Raw genomic sequence first — 20466 nt, 5'->3', positions numbered from 1 at the left:
AACAAATCAGGTGTTTGCAGTTGTTCGAGCTCCAAAAGTGCTGGGAAGGAGAGAGAGGCATAGGAAATACAGGGCTCTAGTGTCCCAGTGAACAAGCAGTGGCTGGGGGAGTGCGGCAGCCAGGGCAGCTGCAGACCAGACAGAAGTGGCCTGCAGTATGCCCACCACTGCCATAAGCGTATTTGCTCTGTCTGATTAATGATGTTATAATAACTTACTGTGACTCTGTTTATTGTGTATCCATTCAGAAATGAGATTGTGCACAGTGTATGGATAACAGGTATACTCTTCATTTGTAAATGTGCTTATCTGTGTCTTTACTGTTAAATTTGCAGTATTTAAATTTCACAACGTTAGGAAATCTGAAATCCTCTATAGAACTGCTTTTACTGTTCAAAAGCATATAAGAAATTGTATTGTGATTCATTTATTTTATTTATCAATTGCTTTAATCTAGTTTTTGCAAAGCTTATTTTAGCTTTTGGGATTGATGTTTAGCACTGGCTTTATATCAGAACTTTAAGGAGCATATGGACATATTGCTCAATTAAAAAGAAAATGCGAGTATATTAGGAATGTCACTGGCAATAGAATCTGTATGTAAAAATAACTTGAAAGTAATGTTAAGTATGTCAAATGTGAAAGAGAATAAAGACAGACAGAAGAAACTATCTTCTATCCCTCCTCCCAAAATAAATCTCAGCCAGAAAATTAATTCCATCAGAAACCATTTGCCTTATGAGCCATAGACACAGCAGTGATTGGAAAACAGCCAGCTAGAAGCAGACACAGGTGGAAAAGCTGAGCATGTGTAGAGTCTTGCAAATCTACGGATATCCACTTTATATTAGCAAATGCAGATATCCTCAGACTATGCCTGTAGATCACAGAAGGATGAGGATCCAAATTTTATATCCACAGCACTGCAAATCTGCAGATATCCAATTTGTATCCACAGACCATGTTTGTGCAGAGGTCACTCCAATTTAGAAGCATGAATCTTTTAAAACTTTTTTCTCCACTGGAGACTGATTTAAAACAAAACTTAGCCCTATAAAGATTAACTAAATACTTTTGAAGAAAATTATTGCATGCTGTTCCTAATTTTTAAATCCTCACAATAAAAGTTAATCTTTAATATCTGTTAAGATTTAGCTGCATAACCAGGAATAAAACTGCTCCAGAATTCAGTATAACCTGAAGCATCAGATACCTTTATTAAATACACAGAGCCATAGGAAAATAAATAGTTTATTCCAACACACTTTTATGACAAAATATCAAAATGTACAAATTCTCAACAAAGGTTGCTTAGTAGTAAAGAAACTTCTACTAATATATTTTTGTTAGTCTCTAAGGTGCTACAGGACCACTGTTGTTTTTTTAAGTTATTCTTGCTACTAAATAAAAGACAGATAAACTGTAATTTAGCACTTCCACTATTGTCTGACTGGGGGCATCGTTTTTCTGAATGGTGCAAATCTTTCAAATGTCAGATGGATGATAAACATTTTAAAGGCTTTATTCTTCTTGACTATCAATCTTGCAAACTTCTTTCATAGAAAGCAGGGCCTGCTGTTTGAGGGTAAAGTTGCAGACAGGAAACTCAGAATCCATTTTTTATGGATTTCAAGGGCATTTTTAATTCAGGCCAACTTCCACATACATTCCATTGACTACTCAATTAGCTTACTAACCACTATTTAACATCCCTAGTATTAGTACAAGTAAGATGCTATATGTCACACAGGACACATCTTGCCCTCCTAATACTACAGGCTGAGAGAAATCTAGTATTAGATTTGCAGTGATTTTTAGACACGCAAAAACAGTGTCAAAGAACAAGATGGATCTACAATTACAGTCTATATAAGATTATAATTTAATGTGAAGCTCTGGTTGGAACATCTGTGCAGCTGCATGAGCTACAACTGGACTCACGCCAGGTAAAAGCCTGGCATCATCAGTGTTAGAGCTGAGATACTGACTCAAAGTTTGAAGAGAGACTTTTTTTTTTTTAAACCAACCCCACGAGAATCTTCTCTTCCCTTGCCTAGAAGGCAATAATCTAGTTAAAAGGATCAGGCCCATCCAGATCCCTTCTCAGAGAATTGCCAAGGAAGGCTGTCAAAAAAAACAAACAGTAAATCTGTCTCTTTCACCCCAAATATTCTACAAATATATTCAATTTTATAAATACATTAGAAGCAAGAGGAAGACCAAGGACAGGGTAGGCCCACTAGTCAGTGAGGAGGGAGAAACAGTAACAGGAAAATAGGAAATGGCAGAGATGCTCAAGGACTTCTTTGTTTTGGTCTTCACCGAGAAGTCTGTAGGAACGCCTAACATAGTGAATGCTAGTAGAAAGGGGGTAGTTTTAGAAGGTAAAATAAAAAAACAAGTTAAGAATCACCTAGAAAAGTTAGATGCCTGCAAATCAACAGGGCCTGATGAAATGCATCCTAGAATACTCAAGGAGCTGATAAAGGAGGTATCTGAGCCTCTAGCTATCATCTTTGGAAAATCATGGGAGACACAAGAGATTCCAGAGGACTGGAAAAGGGCAAATATAGTGCCCATCTATAGAAAGGGAAATAAGAACAACCCAGGAAACTACAGACCAGTTAGTTTAACTTCTGTGCCAGGGAAGATAATGGAGCAAGTAATTAAGGAAATCATCTGTAAACACTTGGAAAGTGGCAAGGTGATAGGGAACAGCCAGCATGGATTTGTAAAGAACAAATCATGTCAAACCAATGTGATAGCTTTCTTTAATAGGATAACGAGTCTTGTGGATAAGGGAGAAGCGGTGGATGTGGTATACTTAGACTTTAGTAAGGCGTTTGATACGGTCTCACATGATATTCTTATCAATAAACTAGGTAAATACAACTTAGATGGGGCTACTATAAGGTGGGTGCATAACTGGCTGGATAACCATACTCAGAGAGTAGTTATTAATGGTTCACAATCCTGCTGGAAAGGCATAACAAGTGCAGTTCCGCAGGGGTCTGTTCTGGGACCGGCTCTGTTCGATATCTTCATCAACTATTTAGATATTGGTATAGAAAATACACTTATTAAGTTTGCAGATGATACCAAGCTGGGAGGGATTGCGACTAATCTGGAGGATAGGGTCATAATTCAAAATGACCTGGACAAATTGGAGAAATGGTCTGAGGAAAATAGGATGAAGTTTAATAAAGAGAAATGCAAAGTGCTCCACTTAGGAAGGAACAATCAGTTTCATACATACAGAATGGGAAGCGACTGTCTGGGAAGGAGTACAGCAGAAAGACATCTAGGGGTCATAGTGGACCACAAGCTGAATATGAGACAGCAGTGTGATGCTGTTGCAAAAAAAGCATACATGATTCTGGGATACATTAACAGGTATGTGATGAGCAAGACACGAGAAATCATTCTTCCGCTCTACTCTGTGCTGGTTAGGCCTCAGTTGGAGTACTGTGTCCAGTTCTGGGCACCGCATTTCAAGAAAAACGTGGAGAAATTGGAGAGGGTCCAGAGAAGAGCAACGAAAATGATTAAAGGTCTAGAGAACATGAGCTATGAGGGAAGGCTGAAGGAATTAGGTTGAGGGGGGACATGATAGTTTTCAGATATCTAAAAGGGTGTCATAAGGAGGAGGGAGAAAACTTGTTCATCTTGGATAGAACAAGAAGCAATGGGCTTAAACTGCAGCCAGGGAGGTTTAGGTTGGACATTAGGAAAAAGTTCCTAACTGTCAGGGTAGTCAAACACTGGAATAAATTGCCCAGGGAGGTTGTGGAATCTCCATCTGTGGAGATATTTAAGAGTAGGTTAGACAAATGTCTATCAGGGATGGTCTAGACAGTATTTGGTCCTTCCATGATGACCTCTCGAGGTCCCTTCCAGTCCTAGTATTCTATGATTCTATGATTCCCCAGCAATACACACGCATATTTCTTGAGTCTGCAGTTTGTGCAAATGGCTAAAGTAAAGTGCGTCCCCCATAACTTGCCACGCCATAAGTTACCTCTGGATACATTTGTTACACATTACTCCTACCGTAATCACACAGAAACTTGCTAAGGCCTTCCCCCAGGTTGTGTGTCCTCACTCACTTTCTACCAATGTTTTGCAACCTTTCAAGACTTTCACCCTCTAAGGAATCTGATTTGTCTTGCATACACCAAGTTTCACCTCACTTAAAAACTATTTGCTTGCAAAATCAGGCAAAAGGCAAAAATACAAAGGTGTCATAGCACACTAATAATAAAAAAATAGTATTTTCTCATTTTACTATATAAAATAAATTGGAATACATCATAGTTATATTTCACTGTTTAGTACATGTATCAGTAAAAATAAGTTGTATTAAAATTTAATTTGTACGGCACTGACTAGTATTTTTTTATGTAGCCTGCTATAAAACTAGGCAAATACTTGAGTTGCTGTATTCCGAGAAGACCTCTATGTACCCCTAAGAGCACGTGTGCCTTTGCTGAGAACCACTGCTCTATATAATCAATGTGCATCCTCTCACACACCATACCAAGTACTGGCTGCCTGTTGCCAGCTGTACTCATATAGTGTGTCAGTGCATCCCCAGCTAACCCCTTTTCATCAGCACGGACCTTATTACTGTTTCATGCTAGAATGGAAATGACTTTTACTCTCTCTCTCACTGACAGACTCAAGACAGAATGACACTGAAATGGCATTAGGGCATCCAACTGAGAGGGGATCTCAGTCTATACCCCCTGCTTCAATCGCTCATAAGTTACCTGTTGTGACGTAGTGGGGGGGGAACTTGCTGGTTTCTATGGGTCTGTGGTAACCCCACTGGCTGCCGTGGGTACCGCGGCCCAGAAGGACAGGCCATGAGTCATTATGCAAAGAAGGTCTCAACCTGTCTGACCAGTCACCCCTCATGGAGAGGGACAAAGGAAGGTGGATGCTGCCCTGGCTGGGGAGCAGGGCTAGAGGAGAGGGAGTTAGTTTCTCTCTGGGAGCATGGAGGAAGCAGCCTCAGCAAAGGCTGGGGGGTTTAGAAGCCAAGACCCCTGGCCCATATCAAGGGGGGCTGAGGCATCCTAGGCTTGCCCTGTAACCCGATGACATCTGTGCTGTGCTGTATACTGGAGAAGCAATAAACCACCTCTATTCTACTGGCTGGCGGAGTCTGTTCATGCCATTTCGGGGGTGCAGGAGATGGGGGACCCCCAACGTGCCGTCACACCTGTCAACAAGGGAACTGCTTGCAGAGGAGAGACTGAGGGAGCCCCACATCAGAAAATCCCACAGTTCAGTGGTTAGAGCACTCTCCTGAAGAGTATGAAATCCTTTTTCCTCCTTCTAACAGAGAGAGATGGTACTGAACTTAGATTTCCCACATCCCAGACAAGCGCACTAATACTGTGATAAAACAAGGAGTCCTGTGGCACCTTAAAGACTAACTGATTTATTTGGACATAAATCAGCTTTTGTGGGTAAAAACCACTTAGATGTCAGTGGCTTTTGCCCATGGAAGTTTATACCCAAATACATCAGTAGTCATTAAGGTGCTTCAAGACTCGTTTTTGCAGATACAGACTAACAGAGCTAACCCAGTGAGACAAGGATGAAAATTTTAAGGTTGGGGACAGAACCTACTCTGGCTGTTTGTGTGGAATGAAGCAGGTACCTTATTTCTTCAAGCAGCAGGTTCATCAGTGAGACACCTTGCTCCACAGATGATAAACAGAGATAAGTCTGATCTGCAGGGAGAAGTCTAAGTACCCCACAATTGCATAGATCTGTGTAAAATTTCAAACTGTGTGATGCAGTAGATCCGTGGTCCCCAAACTGGTGCCCGTGGGCGCCATGGCGCCCGCCGGGCCCTTTACATGCGCCCACAAAGCAATCTGGGCTAGCCCCGCCCCCGGGCGTGCGGCAGGTGCCAGTCCTGGGCGCATGGCTGGCCCCGGTCCCGGGTGCGCCGCGCATGCCGGTGCCGACCCTGCCCCCTGCCCCCGGGGGCGCCGCGCCAGCCCTGGCCCCAACCCCGGCGGCGCCATGCAGAACCTGGGCAGCCCCTGCCCAGGATCGCAGCACATGCCGGTGCCGACCTCGGGCGTGCAGCGCATGCTTGGCCCCGCCCCCAGTCACGTGGCCTGTGAGCGGCCCCGCCCCCATACGCGCAGCGCGTTAGCAGGCCTGCCCCCAGGTGCCCGGTAGCCCCAAAACGTTGGGGACCACTGCAGTAGATTGACCTAGCCCTGCCTCACATAGATGAAGCTAGGTCAAGTGGAATAAACTCTTCCACTGACATAATCACTCTTCCACTGACATAACCACTGCCTCTCAAATAGATATACGTTACTAGAGCGAGGGAAACTTCTTTTTAACTAAGCTACACCAGCAACAGCTCTGCTCCTGTACCACTGCTAGAGATACTCTTAGGTGACTCGGAAAGCAGGGCTAGGGGTAGCACATGTCCCTCTCTAAGGTGGCCTCTGACCCTGGCTTGCTTAGGCGGCTCCTGCTCTAACCTGCAGGCGTTTGTGGATCGCACTGTACTTTTTAAGGCGGCTGAGTCCCCTCCCTGCATCGCAGTGAGATGCCTAGGCGCGAAATTCTGCTTTGGGGCTTGCTCAGCAGGACCCGTAATTTTCTAGGCACCTAAGCTTTGGGTGCTGTGGTGCCCAGCAGTGCCCCGTGGGCACCCCCTCGAAGCCTCTCCGTGTCTCAGATGCCCAATGGGAAAGGCGGAGAGAGCAGCACGTCCCCTACCACCCCGGCTGGTGCAAAGCTGAGCGCCCCGCAGACTGAAGCGCTGAGCTCCTACCGCCGTGAAACCGAACGAGCACCCGCTCCTGACAGGCGCTGGTTCACGGGCAGGGAGCGAAGACACCAAGCTACAGCTCAGGCGGGCCCGAGACTGCGACGGTGGGGAGCCGGGCTGCCCGGCCGAATCGCACCCTGTAAGGAGGGACGAGCGGCTGGGTAAACCACCTCCTAAGAGCGAGAGCGGGGTACCGAAGGCGGCAAGCGCGTCTCTCCTCCCCTACGCAATAAGGGCGGCTGCTCCCGCCGTGCTCTTGCCTCTCTGCCATCCCCTCGCTGTCTCAGCCGCCCCGGCAGGGGGTCGGGCTGCGCGCACACGTGTCCCCGCCCCTTCCCGCACTCACCCGCCGCCCCGTACGTGACGCCCCCGTCACAGGCAGGTGGGGGGGTAAGGGCCGGGCGGAGCCGCACGTCGCCTCCACGTCAGCGCTGATGCAGCCGCGCCGCCGCGGGGGCGCTGAGGAAATGGCGTCCGCGACGGCTCCCACAGGCAGCGGTCGCAGGAGGAGGAGCCCCGGCCTAGGCAGCCGTAGCCGCTAGCGCCGATTGGTTACAAACGGGATCTAACGGCCGACCTCGCGCCAACCGCCGCCACGGGGCCGCCGTCCCGCTACCTGATTGGCTGCGGGAGGAAACGTCTGTTCTCGTCGGGCTCCCCGTTTGGGGGGGGGGAGAGAGAGATCGGTGGGCATCGCACCCCGCTGGCTCTGGGGAGGTGCCGTCTGCGTGCTTGAAGCCGCACCCCATCCCCTTCTCAGTGGCGTGGGTAACCCGTGGGGTGCGGCCGGTCCACACAGTCTTCATCCCTGCTAGATGTGCCTTGGTGTGCACCTCCTATACAGGCACTGGGAAGGGTGCGGCTGTGCCCCAGCCTCACCAGGACAGGCAGAGGGGTCCCGAATCAAGGCTTCTGGGTTTTATAACCCGTCCGACTGCTGGTTTCTGGGACTTTGCCTAAATCACTTCTCTGCCACAGTTCACCTTTCGGCAAAATAGATGAAAACTCTTATGGAAGTGTCGGAGCGCTTTAAAGTATTCTCAGTGGGCAGCAGGAAGCCACGGTCTTTCTGTAACATCACTCAACCTGCTTGTATTAGGAAATTGAATTGCCTGAGAAATGCTTTGATAGCCTTGGCAGACTGACATTAACAGAGGGAACTTACGTATTTCTTTTCATCTGCTGCTATCACCATAGTGAGGTTACTTCAGCAAGAGGTTGAACGCTATGCTCAAGGATACGCTGGGGGAATATTTGTTTTACCCACAAAAATACTTGAATTCAGATTATATTGCTAAAGTATTTTTGTTTAAGGGTTTCAATCCTATATTTTATTTTTTTAATTGCAGGAACTTAGAGTAAATCAGAAAGCTGCTAAATGATAAAAGATGTAGCTATGCTAATGTTCTCTCAGAGCCAAATGAATACATTTAATGACTATAAATAAATGTGTGATACTTGCTGTGCATTTGACATCTTTGTAGTATTCTAGAAGATGTAATTGATAGCTTTAATTTTGATTATGCTCAAATTATGGTAAATTTGAGCCAGAGAGATTTTTGCTACTCTTAATACATCTTCTCTTACAAATATTAATGTTTACCAGTATACAAAAAAGGAAAAATGAGCTTGTGGTTAGGGCACTTACCTGGGGATTTGTGAGATTCAGGGTTGATTTCCCTGCTTCCCAAACTTGTGTGTGATTTTATACCAGTCAGTTAGAGCACAGATCCTCAGGGGTATTTAGGCACATATCCCTTACATAAGTAGGAGTCAGTTAGTCCCCCAAATACTTCTAAGGCTCTCTACCTCTGTAAAATAGGCATAATCTCTTCTTCACAGGGGTAGTGGGAGGATGAGCACAATACTGACTGTACAGGGTTAATGGGATTTGTACTTCCAAAGTATAAAATATTAAGGACCTAAATGAAAGGAAGGAAGGAAACTAAGTCATCAAGTCGCTGAATAAACACTCAAAGAACTGTAGAATACCAAGTGTAATATTTAAGACTCAAATGTTTATAGCAGTGTTTCTTAAACTGTGGTCTGCTGCACACCGGTATAGCAGGCGACTCCCCCCTCCCCCCCATATAAATTTTTTTTTTTATGGTGTTCCTCATAAAAAAATTGTTTGGTGTTAAAAAGTTTAAGAAACACTAGTTTATACCATGTTTATATGGCACACAACCTTTTTTCTTGTCACCTCAAAGTACTGTCCAGAAATACTGTGTATAACAGCGAATTTCTTCTAAAAGCTTGCTTAAGTATTTGAGAACCTGTTCTGTAGTGGGGTTTGATTCTCAGCCTGCAGCCCAATCAGCACAATGCTGCAGTCCTTGTGACATCCTATACAGACAGTACTGGATGAAGACCACATAATACATTGTGGGCTAGATATGCAGCTCACAAGGATAAATACGTCTAAATTTTCAGGGGAATTACTATGCTAATGGGTCAGCAGTGTCAGGACTGGCTATTTTTTGTCCACTCCCATCCTCCTGAAAAGTAGGTCAGGTTTTCAGTCTCTCACTGAGTGAGGGAGAAGTCTGGACATCTGTTCTGTTTACAAATCATGATTGGCTGGCTCCATCTCTGGTCCTACTTCTGAGGCACAAGTAAATTGACATCAAGCTTTCCCAGTTAAGTTTGTTAATTTTCCCTTATTTAGTCAGTTCCTAATAGATGTTTCCCCAATAAGAGATTATTTAGCACAACTGAAAAAATTCCATATAATGCAAGTAAAGTAGCAATATAAAGTTTGTAGGAATCTAAACATCACTTTTGAAATATTTGTTCTCATGCTACATTTCCTTTGTTGAAATATTGAACAACAGCCCCTTCCTGTTTTGAATTATTTCCACCTTCTCTTATTCATTTTGACTTCCTGTGTGCTTCCCTTTTGAAAATTTTGTATTGCTCTTTCCTTGTTTTGTTCCACTAAGCCTTTCCTGTTAGCATGGAAGTCAATTAACCCACTAGGTCCTAGAGCAACTTATTAAAAGATCAATTGCTGGAGCCAATAATTTTTTTAAATATGTCAATTAAAACTATTTAAAAGAATATTATGGATGTCAGTGCTTTTTTTGTACCGGCACCTCCAGTCAGAGCTTAACAACTTTTCGCCTGGAGTACTGGCACCTTTTTTTATACACCAAAAAAAAAAAAAAAAAAGCACTGATTGATGTGATAGTGTACACACCAGCTCCCTGCATGTACCAGCTTTTGCCAGCCCCCTGAACTGCTGTCTCTGGAACAGAGGCAGCAGCAAGTGTGTGTGTGTGACCGCGTGTAATAGTGAAGTTTCACTGATGAGCCCAGGCTTTAAATGAAGAGAAACATTTTTTGTCAAGGACCCAAGCAACACCAGGTAAATCTTCTAACATTAAGTAAAAGAATGGGTTTCATGTCCATTTGAACCAGGCTTAGGTTTTCTGCCTTCCAGTATGAAATGTAAAGGGCAAACCACCGGTCTTCTGTATAATATTCTAGGTAAAGGATGACTAAGTCATTTTATCTTCCAGGAGATTTGCTAGCACCTTGCAGCTTTCAAAACCAGGCTTTTCAAAGTTAATTTATTACAGCTTTATTCGGCATACCAATATGATGTTCCCTTGATGCTTTTAATTGCATAGAGATTTTAAACGGTAATCTGGAAACAGAGGCACCCCCCAGCTGCTGCAAACTCAAATGAAAATCAAGAGGCAAGAAATCAAAATAATTGTATTCTAGAGCAACAGAGATGATGGACCAAGTTCAGCTGTGGTATAAATTGGCCTGGATGCATGGAAGCCAATGGCACTGTGCCTGTCAAAGCCAGAGTTAAGTTGAGCTCAGATGGTCTTTGAAAATGGTAGTAATGTGATGAAGAAAATTGCTGCATTCTTGCACTAATAAGTTAGGGACAGTATATCTGTTTTCTTTGTTGAGACCCAGCCCTTGCATGTAATGAAAGAAGACTATTAGTTTACCTAAAAATTACTTGAAAAATTATTCTGATTACACTAAAGAAAATTCCTAATACAGCAGTACTCAAACCAGTGTAGCCATATATCCAGGATGGAGGGCAACTCAGTGTTTTTAGTACCACCACAACACAGAGCTTAAAATAGGATGCAGGAAGGAAGTGGGACAAGTATATCTGGATTTGCAGAAGAGCTTACATTGCACTTAAGTTGAAAAAAGTGATCTTGCGGATAAAAGGTTAGAGACCACTGATGAACAGACATATCTATGAACAGAACTCTAAGGCTTCTAGTTCACATGCTGAGCAGCTTGTGTTTGGGACAAAGGAAATAGAAGCCACGTGGCAAAAGGATTATAAGAGATAGCTACATCTTCTCCAGCTTGTCTTCATTCCTTCTTCTTGCCTCTGAAGTAACCTTTCTACAAACAAAACTCTAAACAAAGGGCTGTGTCATGGGGTAGGTATGCCTATTCCCCTCAGAAACAGGGCATTACGCCTCTGAGGCCTCTCAAAGGGTGCATCACCCCATGTGCATTTCAATCCCAATGGTTCAGGGCAAATAACCAAACCCCATCCCTATTAGGCAGTACAGCCCAGCAACTACAGTCAGTAAGTAGAGGCCTAGTGGTCAGAATAAGTGTCAACACCCCTTCACGTACGGCTGACTGGCCTCGCAGCCCAAGTCAATAGCAATGAATGTAGTACTCACTTGGGGGTTAATGGGGATAAGGTAGGAAGACAAAGGCCCATTCTCTCCACCAAGAGCCAGCCCCGGGCTCTGTAAGTGGTGTGGTGGCCCACCCCTCGTTCAGCAATTAATCCACCCAAAACATGCCAAGCTCTTGGGGATCTAACTCCCTGCCCTGGGCTATTTCCTACTAGACTCACCATAACCACCTTCTTCCAGACTGGGGGTTTCCTCCAGCTGTTCCCTGCTGACTGGACTCTGCAGGTCATTCCAGCCACAGCTCTTGTTCTGGCAACATCTTCTTCCCCAGCAGCAGTCAACCCAGACTGAGCTGTTCCACCAGCATTTATAGCTGGCCTCCAGATGAAGCATGCCCAGCAGGGCTGGGCTCTCACAACCAGGTAACTCTGGTTAACCCTTACAGCTCAAATGTAGGATTGGTATGCCCAGTCACAGGCTGAATAATCCACCAAACTGGGTGTATTCCAGAAGAACTTTCAAGCCATAAAACTCACCAATTCTGCTAGGAATCTGATGGACTTCGAACAGAAGTGAAAGTAGGCTGGTACCATGTACCAATAAGAAGTGACTGCAGGTTCCACCCTTTACACAGCTGCCCCTTCTTAAAACTTGGAGCTGTGCCTCTGATCTGGTATGACTTAAATTACTTTCACCCCTGACTTTACAGTCTTTATGTGTATGTGACTGATCATTTAACATCTCTCTTCCTGTTTTCTTCTTTCTTTGTAATAAATCTTTAGTTTTAGATAGTAAAGGATTGGCTGGCAAAGTAGCATTTTGGGTAAAATCCAAACTTATACGGACCTGATAACGTGACTGGCCCTTTGGGATTAGAAGAACATTTTGTACATGTGAGCAGAATTTTAAAATAACTTCTCACTCTATTGGCTCAAGGTGCTGATTAGGAACCATAGATCTAGAATGCAATAAAGAGGGCTGCGTGGTTTCTTTTTTGACTTCTTAATAACAGCGTGGGGGATCAGAAACACAGTTTGTAACAGGTTGGGGAGACTAACTTCACTGTTACCTTCCAGGTTTGGGAGTATCTGATCTCCCTTTTTGCAGCCTGCCCTGAGTTTGATATTCCCAGGATTGTTCCAAGAGGCTGTTAAACCAGCTCTAACACTGTATACCTGAGACTGAAAAAATGACCTATGTTATAAATAGTGGTGTCACAAATGCTCAAATACATTTAGTGGCCACATTTCTTTGAATTTAACAAAAAAAATCCTACGAATATGACTACAAATGTCAGTCTAAACGGTTTATTGTTAAGACATGCAATATATATTAAAATAGAGATCACAACTAAGATGAAAACATCTTTTGGGTCTTATTAAATAAGTTTCTCAGTATAGTATTGCAATCTAACCAAATTTTTATTTTTCATTTCATATATACCCAAACCACATTGTTGTTACTGCCACTTTCATCAGAGAGTTGGGGGGGGACCATCATCCTGGACAACAGGAAGCCGGTTTTTTATACTGCAGGGCCACGTCTACACTGGCAGCTTCTTGTGCAAGAACTGTTTTGTGGAAGAGTTTTTGCGCAAAAGTCTTCCACAAGAGTGTGTCTACACTGGCATGTCCTTTAGCGCAAGAGCGTCTATGGCAGGGTGGACGCTCTCTTGCGCAAGAAAGCTCTGATGGCCATTTTAATCATAGGGGCTTCTTGCGCAAGAAATTTATGTTGCCTGTCTACACTGCCCTCTTGTGGAAGAGCTCTTGCGCAAGAGGGCTTATTCTTCGTGGGGAGAGGAATAACTCTTCTGGAAGAAGCCCTGTTTTACAACGCTATACTGTAAATTTACTTGCTCAAGAACGCTCACGCAGTGTAGACAGCAGGCAAGTTTTTGCATAAGAATACCTGTTCTTGCACAAGAAGCTGCCAGTGTAGACATAGCCCAAGGCTGTCTCTAGACTGGCCGCTTGAATTTCTGCAAGGACACTGACTTCATGCTTCCCAATGCTTTTAGTGGCTAGTATTTACTAGTGCTTGCAAAATGCTTTGAGATTTTTGGATGGTAGGTGTAACATTTGTGTAAAGTGTGATTTTGAACCAATGACACATGCAAATATTTGTTTCCCTTTCCAAACAAGCAAGATCAGTTTTCCTTACTAAATTATTTGGTAAGTTTTACTTTGCAAACAGCATAAAAGTGATACAGTGATACTTGAGTTCACCAGTATGGAAAACTAAATGGAAGCCATGAAAAGGCTCAAATAGTTGAATGTGCATATCTAGCACTATATGAGTGTGCATCTTGCAAAATGGCATTTTTCAAAGGCCACATACTCTAGTACAGTGTTTCTCAACCAGTGGTACGAGTACCTTTAGGAGTACTTGAGAGAAGTCTGGGAGGGTACATCAACACAACTGAAATTTGAAGAAAACTGACTTTTTTGTTTTAAGTTTTACAGAGCTTTATTATTTTTGTATTTTTTACATCCAAAAATTTCATCACCCGCCATCTACATGTTTTGTTAGTCTATAAAATGCTACCAGACCATTTGCTTGCTGGTTTTTTTCTGTAACAGACTAACTCGGCTACCCCCTGAAGCTCCTAAACAAATGTGTTGCAATGGTAGAAAAAAATTGTGTGTCTGAAAATTGTAGGTACTCAGGGTACTTATTTATTTATTTATTTATTAAAAAGGGGTACTTTATAAAAAAAAAAGTTGAGAAACACTGCTCTAGTACAGTGGTCCCCAACCTGTGGTCCATGGACCCCTGGTGGTCTGTGATGGTACTGCAGTGGGTCCATAGACAGTTTAAAAATAAGGACTGTGCCCAATTCTTACATTTCTTTTTCTTTTATTTTTTTCTCCCCCAGGGAGGGGTCCAGGAAATTTTAATTGATTTAAAAGGGGTCTGTATGCTCAAAAAGGTTGGGAACCACTGCTCTAGTACTTAGCAGTACAAGCTCTTTTAATAATGTAGCTGTTGAGAAGCTGCCTCACTGGTAATATGCAAGCACGGGAAAGTGATGTGCAGACTTGGGGATAAATACCCATCGCACAGTTTGCTCAAGGAGGTCTTCACAACACACACACCACTGTGCATGTGCCTTCCCATATACTTCAAAGCGATGCCAGCCTGATCAACTGACCAGCCAAATCCCCCGACTCCCGGGCGTAACCAAGGCCTTCGCAACCAAACTGATATCTTTGAAATGTTCTGTGTGCTGTGTAAGTTGGTATGTATGATTTGATTTTATTTGTTGTATAAGCTTAGTGTTGTAGTTGTTTTTGGTAGTACATAGAGTTTGTAGTTATCACTGTTATTTAATTAGTGTAGCTGGATATCTTTAGAATAGAGACTATTCCCCTTGCCATTCCCATCCTTATATTTCTGACACGTTTAAGTAGAAATCATAGAATAAATATAATAAATACTGTACATTCATTATTAACACGGTCTATTAAAAATCTTAAAATAAATACTATAAATTCATCACTGTCATAAATAAATATATTTTATTTACTAAAACGGTCCACCTCATTCTGTCCTTCCCCCCTTGGGTATGCATCATCGGACCTGTGGTTCTCGCGACACAATGTTCACTATATAGGAAGAGCAACAAGCTAAACAGGAGGCAATTTAATCCACCAAGCTATTCTACAAATGCCATGTCAGATTCCCTTTGTTCTCTTTCAGTCTAAACAACAACAATTTTATGGTTAAATAATAATAATTAATAAAAGCAGGGATAAAGCAACAGGTTTTTCGGTGCCTGGCCCTTTTTCTTCAAATGTTGAATCAGCTAAAATACTTTGCCAGCTTGCTTATTCATATGGCCTGTCTTCGCCACAACCCTCACCCCCCACCAAGTTATATGTACACCTTGTGCACCTAGAAATGTTTTGTTCTTGAATAACTAATGAAAACAAGTAGTATACTGAACTAAGTAAATAAAAATGGACATATTCTTTGGAATCAGCCTTTCTTTTCCAGACTGTGGAAACTGTTGTACTTGAATCTGACATAGAAGCAAGATGTTTAAAATATACAGGTGTGATTCTACTTTGAAACTTGACACTCTAAAAATGGCACTGTGAAGCTTCATATTTATTGTACATCAGTTACTCCAAATCCTCTCTCCTGAGGTTACATATACAAAGATGTTGCTTGTAATGCCAGCTCTGCAAATTCAACCTTGACTCTGAAAGCTGAGCTGTATTATGTCTGGTTTGTGAATCATCAGTAATAAAGATTCTGGAAGCCATATTTTCCTCTCAAATATGTGTCTTTAGCTTCATTTTCAGTTAACAGACATCTACTCGGAGCTAATCTGTGCCAGGAAACATTGAGAAACACAGATTCCTCTCATAAAACTGGTTGAACATTTTTCCCCCCTGGCTATTGTGCTTCCCTATATCATTCCCTTGTCAGGATTATTTTGGGATGATTTATAGTAAATTATGTATAGAAAGCATAATTCATATATTTAAATGAGATGTGAAGTTATGCCCAGTAAATTAAATGTCACTTTTAAGTAGAAAAGTTACATCTGATGGCTTTTGAGCAGTTTTTGTGAAATATATGGATTACCAAAGACAATGTGTAAGACTGTAGAGAACATTTCACTACTGCTATTAAAAAGAAATATAGTTTGTTATATAGAGAAATGAAATTTATATGCTACACATTTTCAGCCCTTCAATCCATAGGATATGGTGCCCTCATGTGGCTGTTTCATTTTCGTAGTACATCTGTACAATTTGTAATGACTGTTTTAGCTTTTCTGTTGACCAAAGAGCTTAACTAAATTGTATCATTTGTGGGTTTTATAAAATATACATCCTGTAGGACTGTGCGTAAGCTGGTGTGTAAATTCCCCAGCCAGGAAAAGAAAAAGTCCCAACTCCAGGTCATTTACTAGCCTTGCCTTTAGGGATGGCTTTATTTCCAAAAACAAAACTCAGAACCAGAACAAATCTACTCAGACTACTAGATAATAATAAGCAACCTATTATTTTCCAGTTTCACACAGTTGGGAAAAGAAAACACACAGTTTCTTTTTGTTACTGTCCATTGCACCAGCTTTCCCTTTCCTTGTATAAGCCTGCCCAAATCAGCTATGTGATAGACAGGAACCCAGTAACTACTTACATGCCAGAGTATGTGTATGCCTTGTCTCACATGTTTCTATACATTATATTAATAGCACTTGTTACACCCCGGGCTTCAACAAGCATTATACAAGTTTTTCCACACAATTTTGTCTTAGTTTCAGTGCCATTAAAATTACAGATCAAATTTTAAAAAAACCACTCCTTGTAGAAAAGAAAACAAATTTTAATATATTATGAAATGTATGAACAATGTTCAAAAATATAGTTAAAAGATCATTAAAAGCAAAATTTAACATTTTTAAAATAGGGGTGGCAGGATATAAAGTAGTGGATTCTTTCCACATTATATTCTGAAGCCTGGCCTAAATCTAGAATTGCTCTTGTACTTTGATCCCATACTGGACGTAATTTCATGGAAATACAAGGCTGAAGTAGAATTATACCCTTGTAATGATTACAGGGTATATCCATAGACATCTGTTAGCAAGGTGTGCTCACTAAGAGTGCATCTATACTGCACCCGTAGCTTATTTCCAGTTAATTTCGAAATAGCCACCAGCGTGTCCAAGCGCGGAGCCCACACCGCACGGTGGGTTTGCAGCGCATGCACCCTGGACGCCAGTAAGGTGGCAGACTTTAGGACCCAGGGGGAGAGACAGGGGCACGTCGCTCCAGTGACATGCCATACGGGACGTATAAAACTCAGAAGGACAGGTAGTGGGGGGGGGACGCAGTTGAGAGGGAGAGAATGGTCCCTTCCCTGTTAGCCAAGGAAGGCTGGCTATAATCTCTCCAGCAGGAGACGGAGAGGAGAAGGCCGAGGTCACCAGACCTGATGGTGTGGAGCTACGCCCTCGGCTCATCTGAAGCAGAAGACTACGTGCCTCATGAAATGAGGTTTACAGGAACATCAGAAGAATGAGCCTGTTATATTTTGAAATACTGGGCATACTCAAAAGATGTGGAATAGCTGTTTCAGGATACCTCCGGTATCCTGAAATAGCACTGCAATGTAGACATAGCCTTCTTAAAGTTTCTCAGAAGAACAGTAACAATTTCATAGAATCTTAGAGTTGGAAGAGACCTCAGGAGGCCATCAAATCCAACCCGCTGCTAAAAGCAGGACCAATCCCAGCTAAATCATTGCAGCCAGGGCTTTGTCAAGCCAGGACAAAAGACCACAGCAACTAGCATGGTCGCTGTGGTCTTCTAATGTAAATATTTATACCATCCAAAGACTTACAGAGACAATCCTTGTCCAGGAATTTGAGTGAACTAGGTAATCAACTAACTGTAATTAACTCAAATTAAAATGGTTTAACAGAGCCGAATGTATCTTATTCAGCACTTGAGCATCATTCAGAGACAGCTGTGGCCAGAACAGATATATCCACAGATCAGCAAAGATCTAAATATTTGTAATTATAAAAACTGAAGTTTCTAAAATGATTTACAATTCTGATAAAACTTGACAAACTGCTTTTTGCTCACTTAAATTCTATACTATAGTTCACTATTAAGTTTTATCATTTTAAAAATACACAATTTAAATATACAATTATACTAAATGGGTGCGTCTAGACTGGTAAGATTTTGCGCAGAAGCAGTTGCTTTTGCGCAAAAACTTGCCAGCTGTCTACACTGGCCGCTTGAATTTGCGCAAGAGCACTGACTTTGTAATGTACAAAATCAGTACTTCTTGCGCAAATACTTTCACGCTCCCGCTCGGGAAAAAGCCCTCTTGCGCAAGAATACTTGCTCAAGAGGGCCAGTGTAGACAGGGAAGAATTGTTTTGCGCAAAAAAGCGCCGATGGCTAAAATGGCGATTGGGGCTTTCTTGTGCAAAATCGCATCTAGGCTGGCCATGGATGCTTTTGCACAAAAGCACTTTTTGCGCAAAAGCATCCTTGCCAATCTAGATGCTCTTCTGCGGAAATACTTTTAACAGAAAAACTTTTCCATTAAAAGTATTTCCGCAAAATCATGCCAGTCTAGATGTAGCCAATGATTTTAATTTACACATTAATAAAATATATTCCAGCTCTGTGTTCACTAGCAATATAAAAAGTGTGGGGAAAGTACAAAGACAATCTAAATCAGGAGTTGCTAAAGAGGTATGGAGCCTTTAGCTGCTTAGGTATCCTATGTAAACTAAATTATGATCTTGATGTTTGTTTACATCATAAATTATATTTTTGGACCCCTTATTGGCAGTCTCAGCAGAGATATTGAGAAAGTCCTGGAAACTGAACTAACACTCTCACCATTAAAGATGGCGGGGTGATCAATTCACATGGGCTGGAAAACTTGGATTCCCAGTTTTCCTATTTTTGTGGTTAAATAGATTGAGACCTCTTCCATGAACAATAAACATTCTGTTACTACTCAAGAAAGATCGTGGAGTCATTGTGGACAGTTCTCTGAATACATCCCCTCAATGTGCAGAAGCAGCCAAAAAAGCAAACAAAATGTTGGTAATCATTAAGAAAGGGCTAGATAAGAAGACAGAAAATATCATGTTACCTCTATATACATCTATGGTATGCCCACGTCTTGAATACTGCATACAGAACTGGTTGCTCCATCTCAAAAAAGATACATTGGAATTGGGAAAGGTTCAGAAAAGGGCAATAAAAATGATTAGGGGTATGGAATGGCTCAGATGAGGAGAGACTAATAAGACTGAGACTTTTCAGATTGGAAAAGAGACAAATATGGGGAGGATATGACAGATAGCTATACAATCATAACTAGTGTGAAGAAGATAAATAAGGAAGTGTTATTTATTCCTTCTAATACAATAATTATGGGGCACCAAATGAAATTAATAAGCAGTAGGTTTTAAACCAAGGGAAACATTTTTTTCACTCGTTGCCAGAAGATATTGTGAAGGCTAAGACTATAACAAGGTTTTAAAAGAGACTTGATGGCTACGTCTACACTGGCCCCTTTTCCGGAAGGGGCATGTTAATTTCACCTATCGTAGTAGGGAAATCCGCGGGGGATTTAAATATCCCCCGCGGCATTTAAATAAAAATGTCCGCCGCTTTTTTCCGGCTTTTAAAAAAGCCGTAAAAGAGCGTCTACACTGGCCCCGATCCTCCGGAAAAAGCGCCCTTTTCCGGAGGCTCTTATTCCTACTTCAAAGAGGCTCCGGAATAAGAGCCTCCGGAAAAGGGCGCTTTTTCCGGAGGATCGGGCCAGTGTAGACGCTCTTTTCCGGCTTTTTTAAAAGCCGGAAAAAAGCGGCGGACATTTTTATTTAAATGCCGCGGGGGATATTTAAATCCCCCGCGGATTTCCCTACTACGATAGGTGAAATTAACATGCCCCTTCCGGAAAAGGGGCCAGTGTAGACGAGCCCGATGAGTTCATGGAAAGAAGGTCCATGAATAACTATTAGCCAGGATGGGCAGTGATGGTATCCCTAGCCACTGTTTGCCAGAAGCTGCAAATGGACATCAGGGAATGGCTCATTTGATGATTACCTGTTCTGTTCATTCCCACTGGGCATCTGGCATCTGCCATTGTTGGAAAACAGGATACCACACTAGACTGAGCTTTGGTCTTACCCAGTATGGCAGTTCTTATGTTTAATATCTATTAATTACATTCCAAATAAACTACCCAGTACTGCCATCTCATGACATAATTACATTGCTCTTTACCATGTCTTAGAAGACTAAGGGTACGTCTACACAACAACATTATTTTGAAATTATTATTGTTATTTTGAAATAACTTAGTCTGCATCTACTCAGCAGGCAGTTATTTTGATATAATGTTGAAATACTGTCAAGCTAAAGGACTTCTTTCTCTGGCTCCTGTAACCCTTATTGTACAAGGAGTAAAGGAAGTTGGAGGAAGAGGGCTCTATTTCTAAATAAGTGCTCTGTAGACACTCCC

At 42.3% G+C, this 20466-nt stretch overlaps 1 protein-coding gene across 2 annotated transcripts in view; it reads right to left on the bottom strand.

The window, feature by feature from the left end:
* Positions 1-11781, bottom strand: part of CREM (cAMP responsive element modulator) — an 86432-nt gene extending 74651 nt beyond the window's left edge. Inside the window, exon 1 of one of the 2 annotated variants that reach the window (XM_075922694.1) lies at positions 11661-11781. In XM_075922694.1, coding sequence (XP_075778809.1) covers positions 11661-11729 — 69 coding nt within the window. In that variant the 5' untranslated portion in view covers positions 11730-11781. Of the gene's footprint in view, positions 1-7154; positions 7588-11660 lie in introns of those variants that run through there. The other variant, XM_075922693.1, reaches the window with a different exon arrangement.
* Between the last annotated feature and the right edge of the window lie 8685 nt (positions 11782-20466).

The sequence above is a fragment of the Pelodiscus sinensis genome, chromosome 2, assembly GCF_049634645.1.
Source record: "Pelodiscus sinensis isolate JC-2024 chromosome 2, ASM4963464v1, whole genome shotgun sequence".
Lineage (NCBI taxonomy): Eukaryota > Metazoa > Chordata > Testudines > Trionychidae > Pelodiscus > Pelodiscus sinensis.
This window is presented reverse-complemented; position numbering and strand designations above follow the sequence as displayed.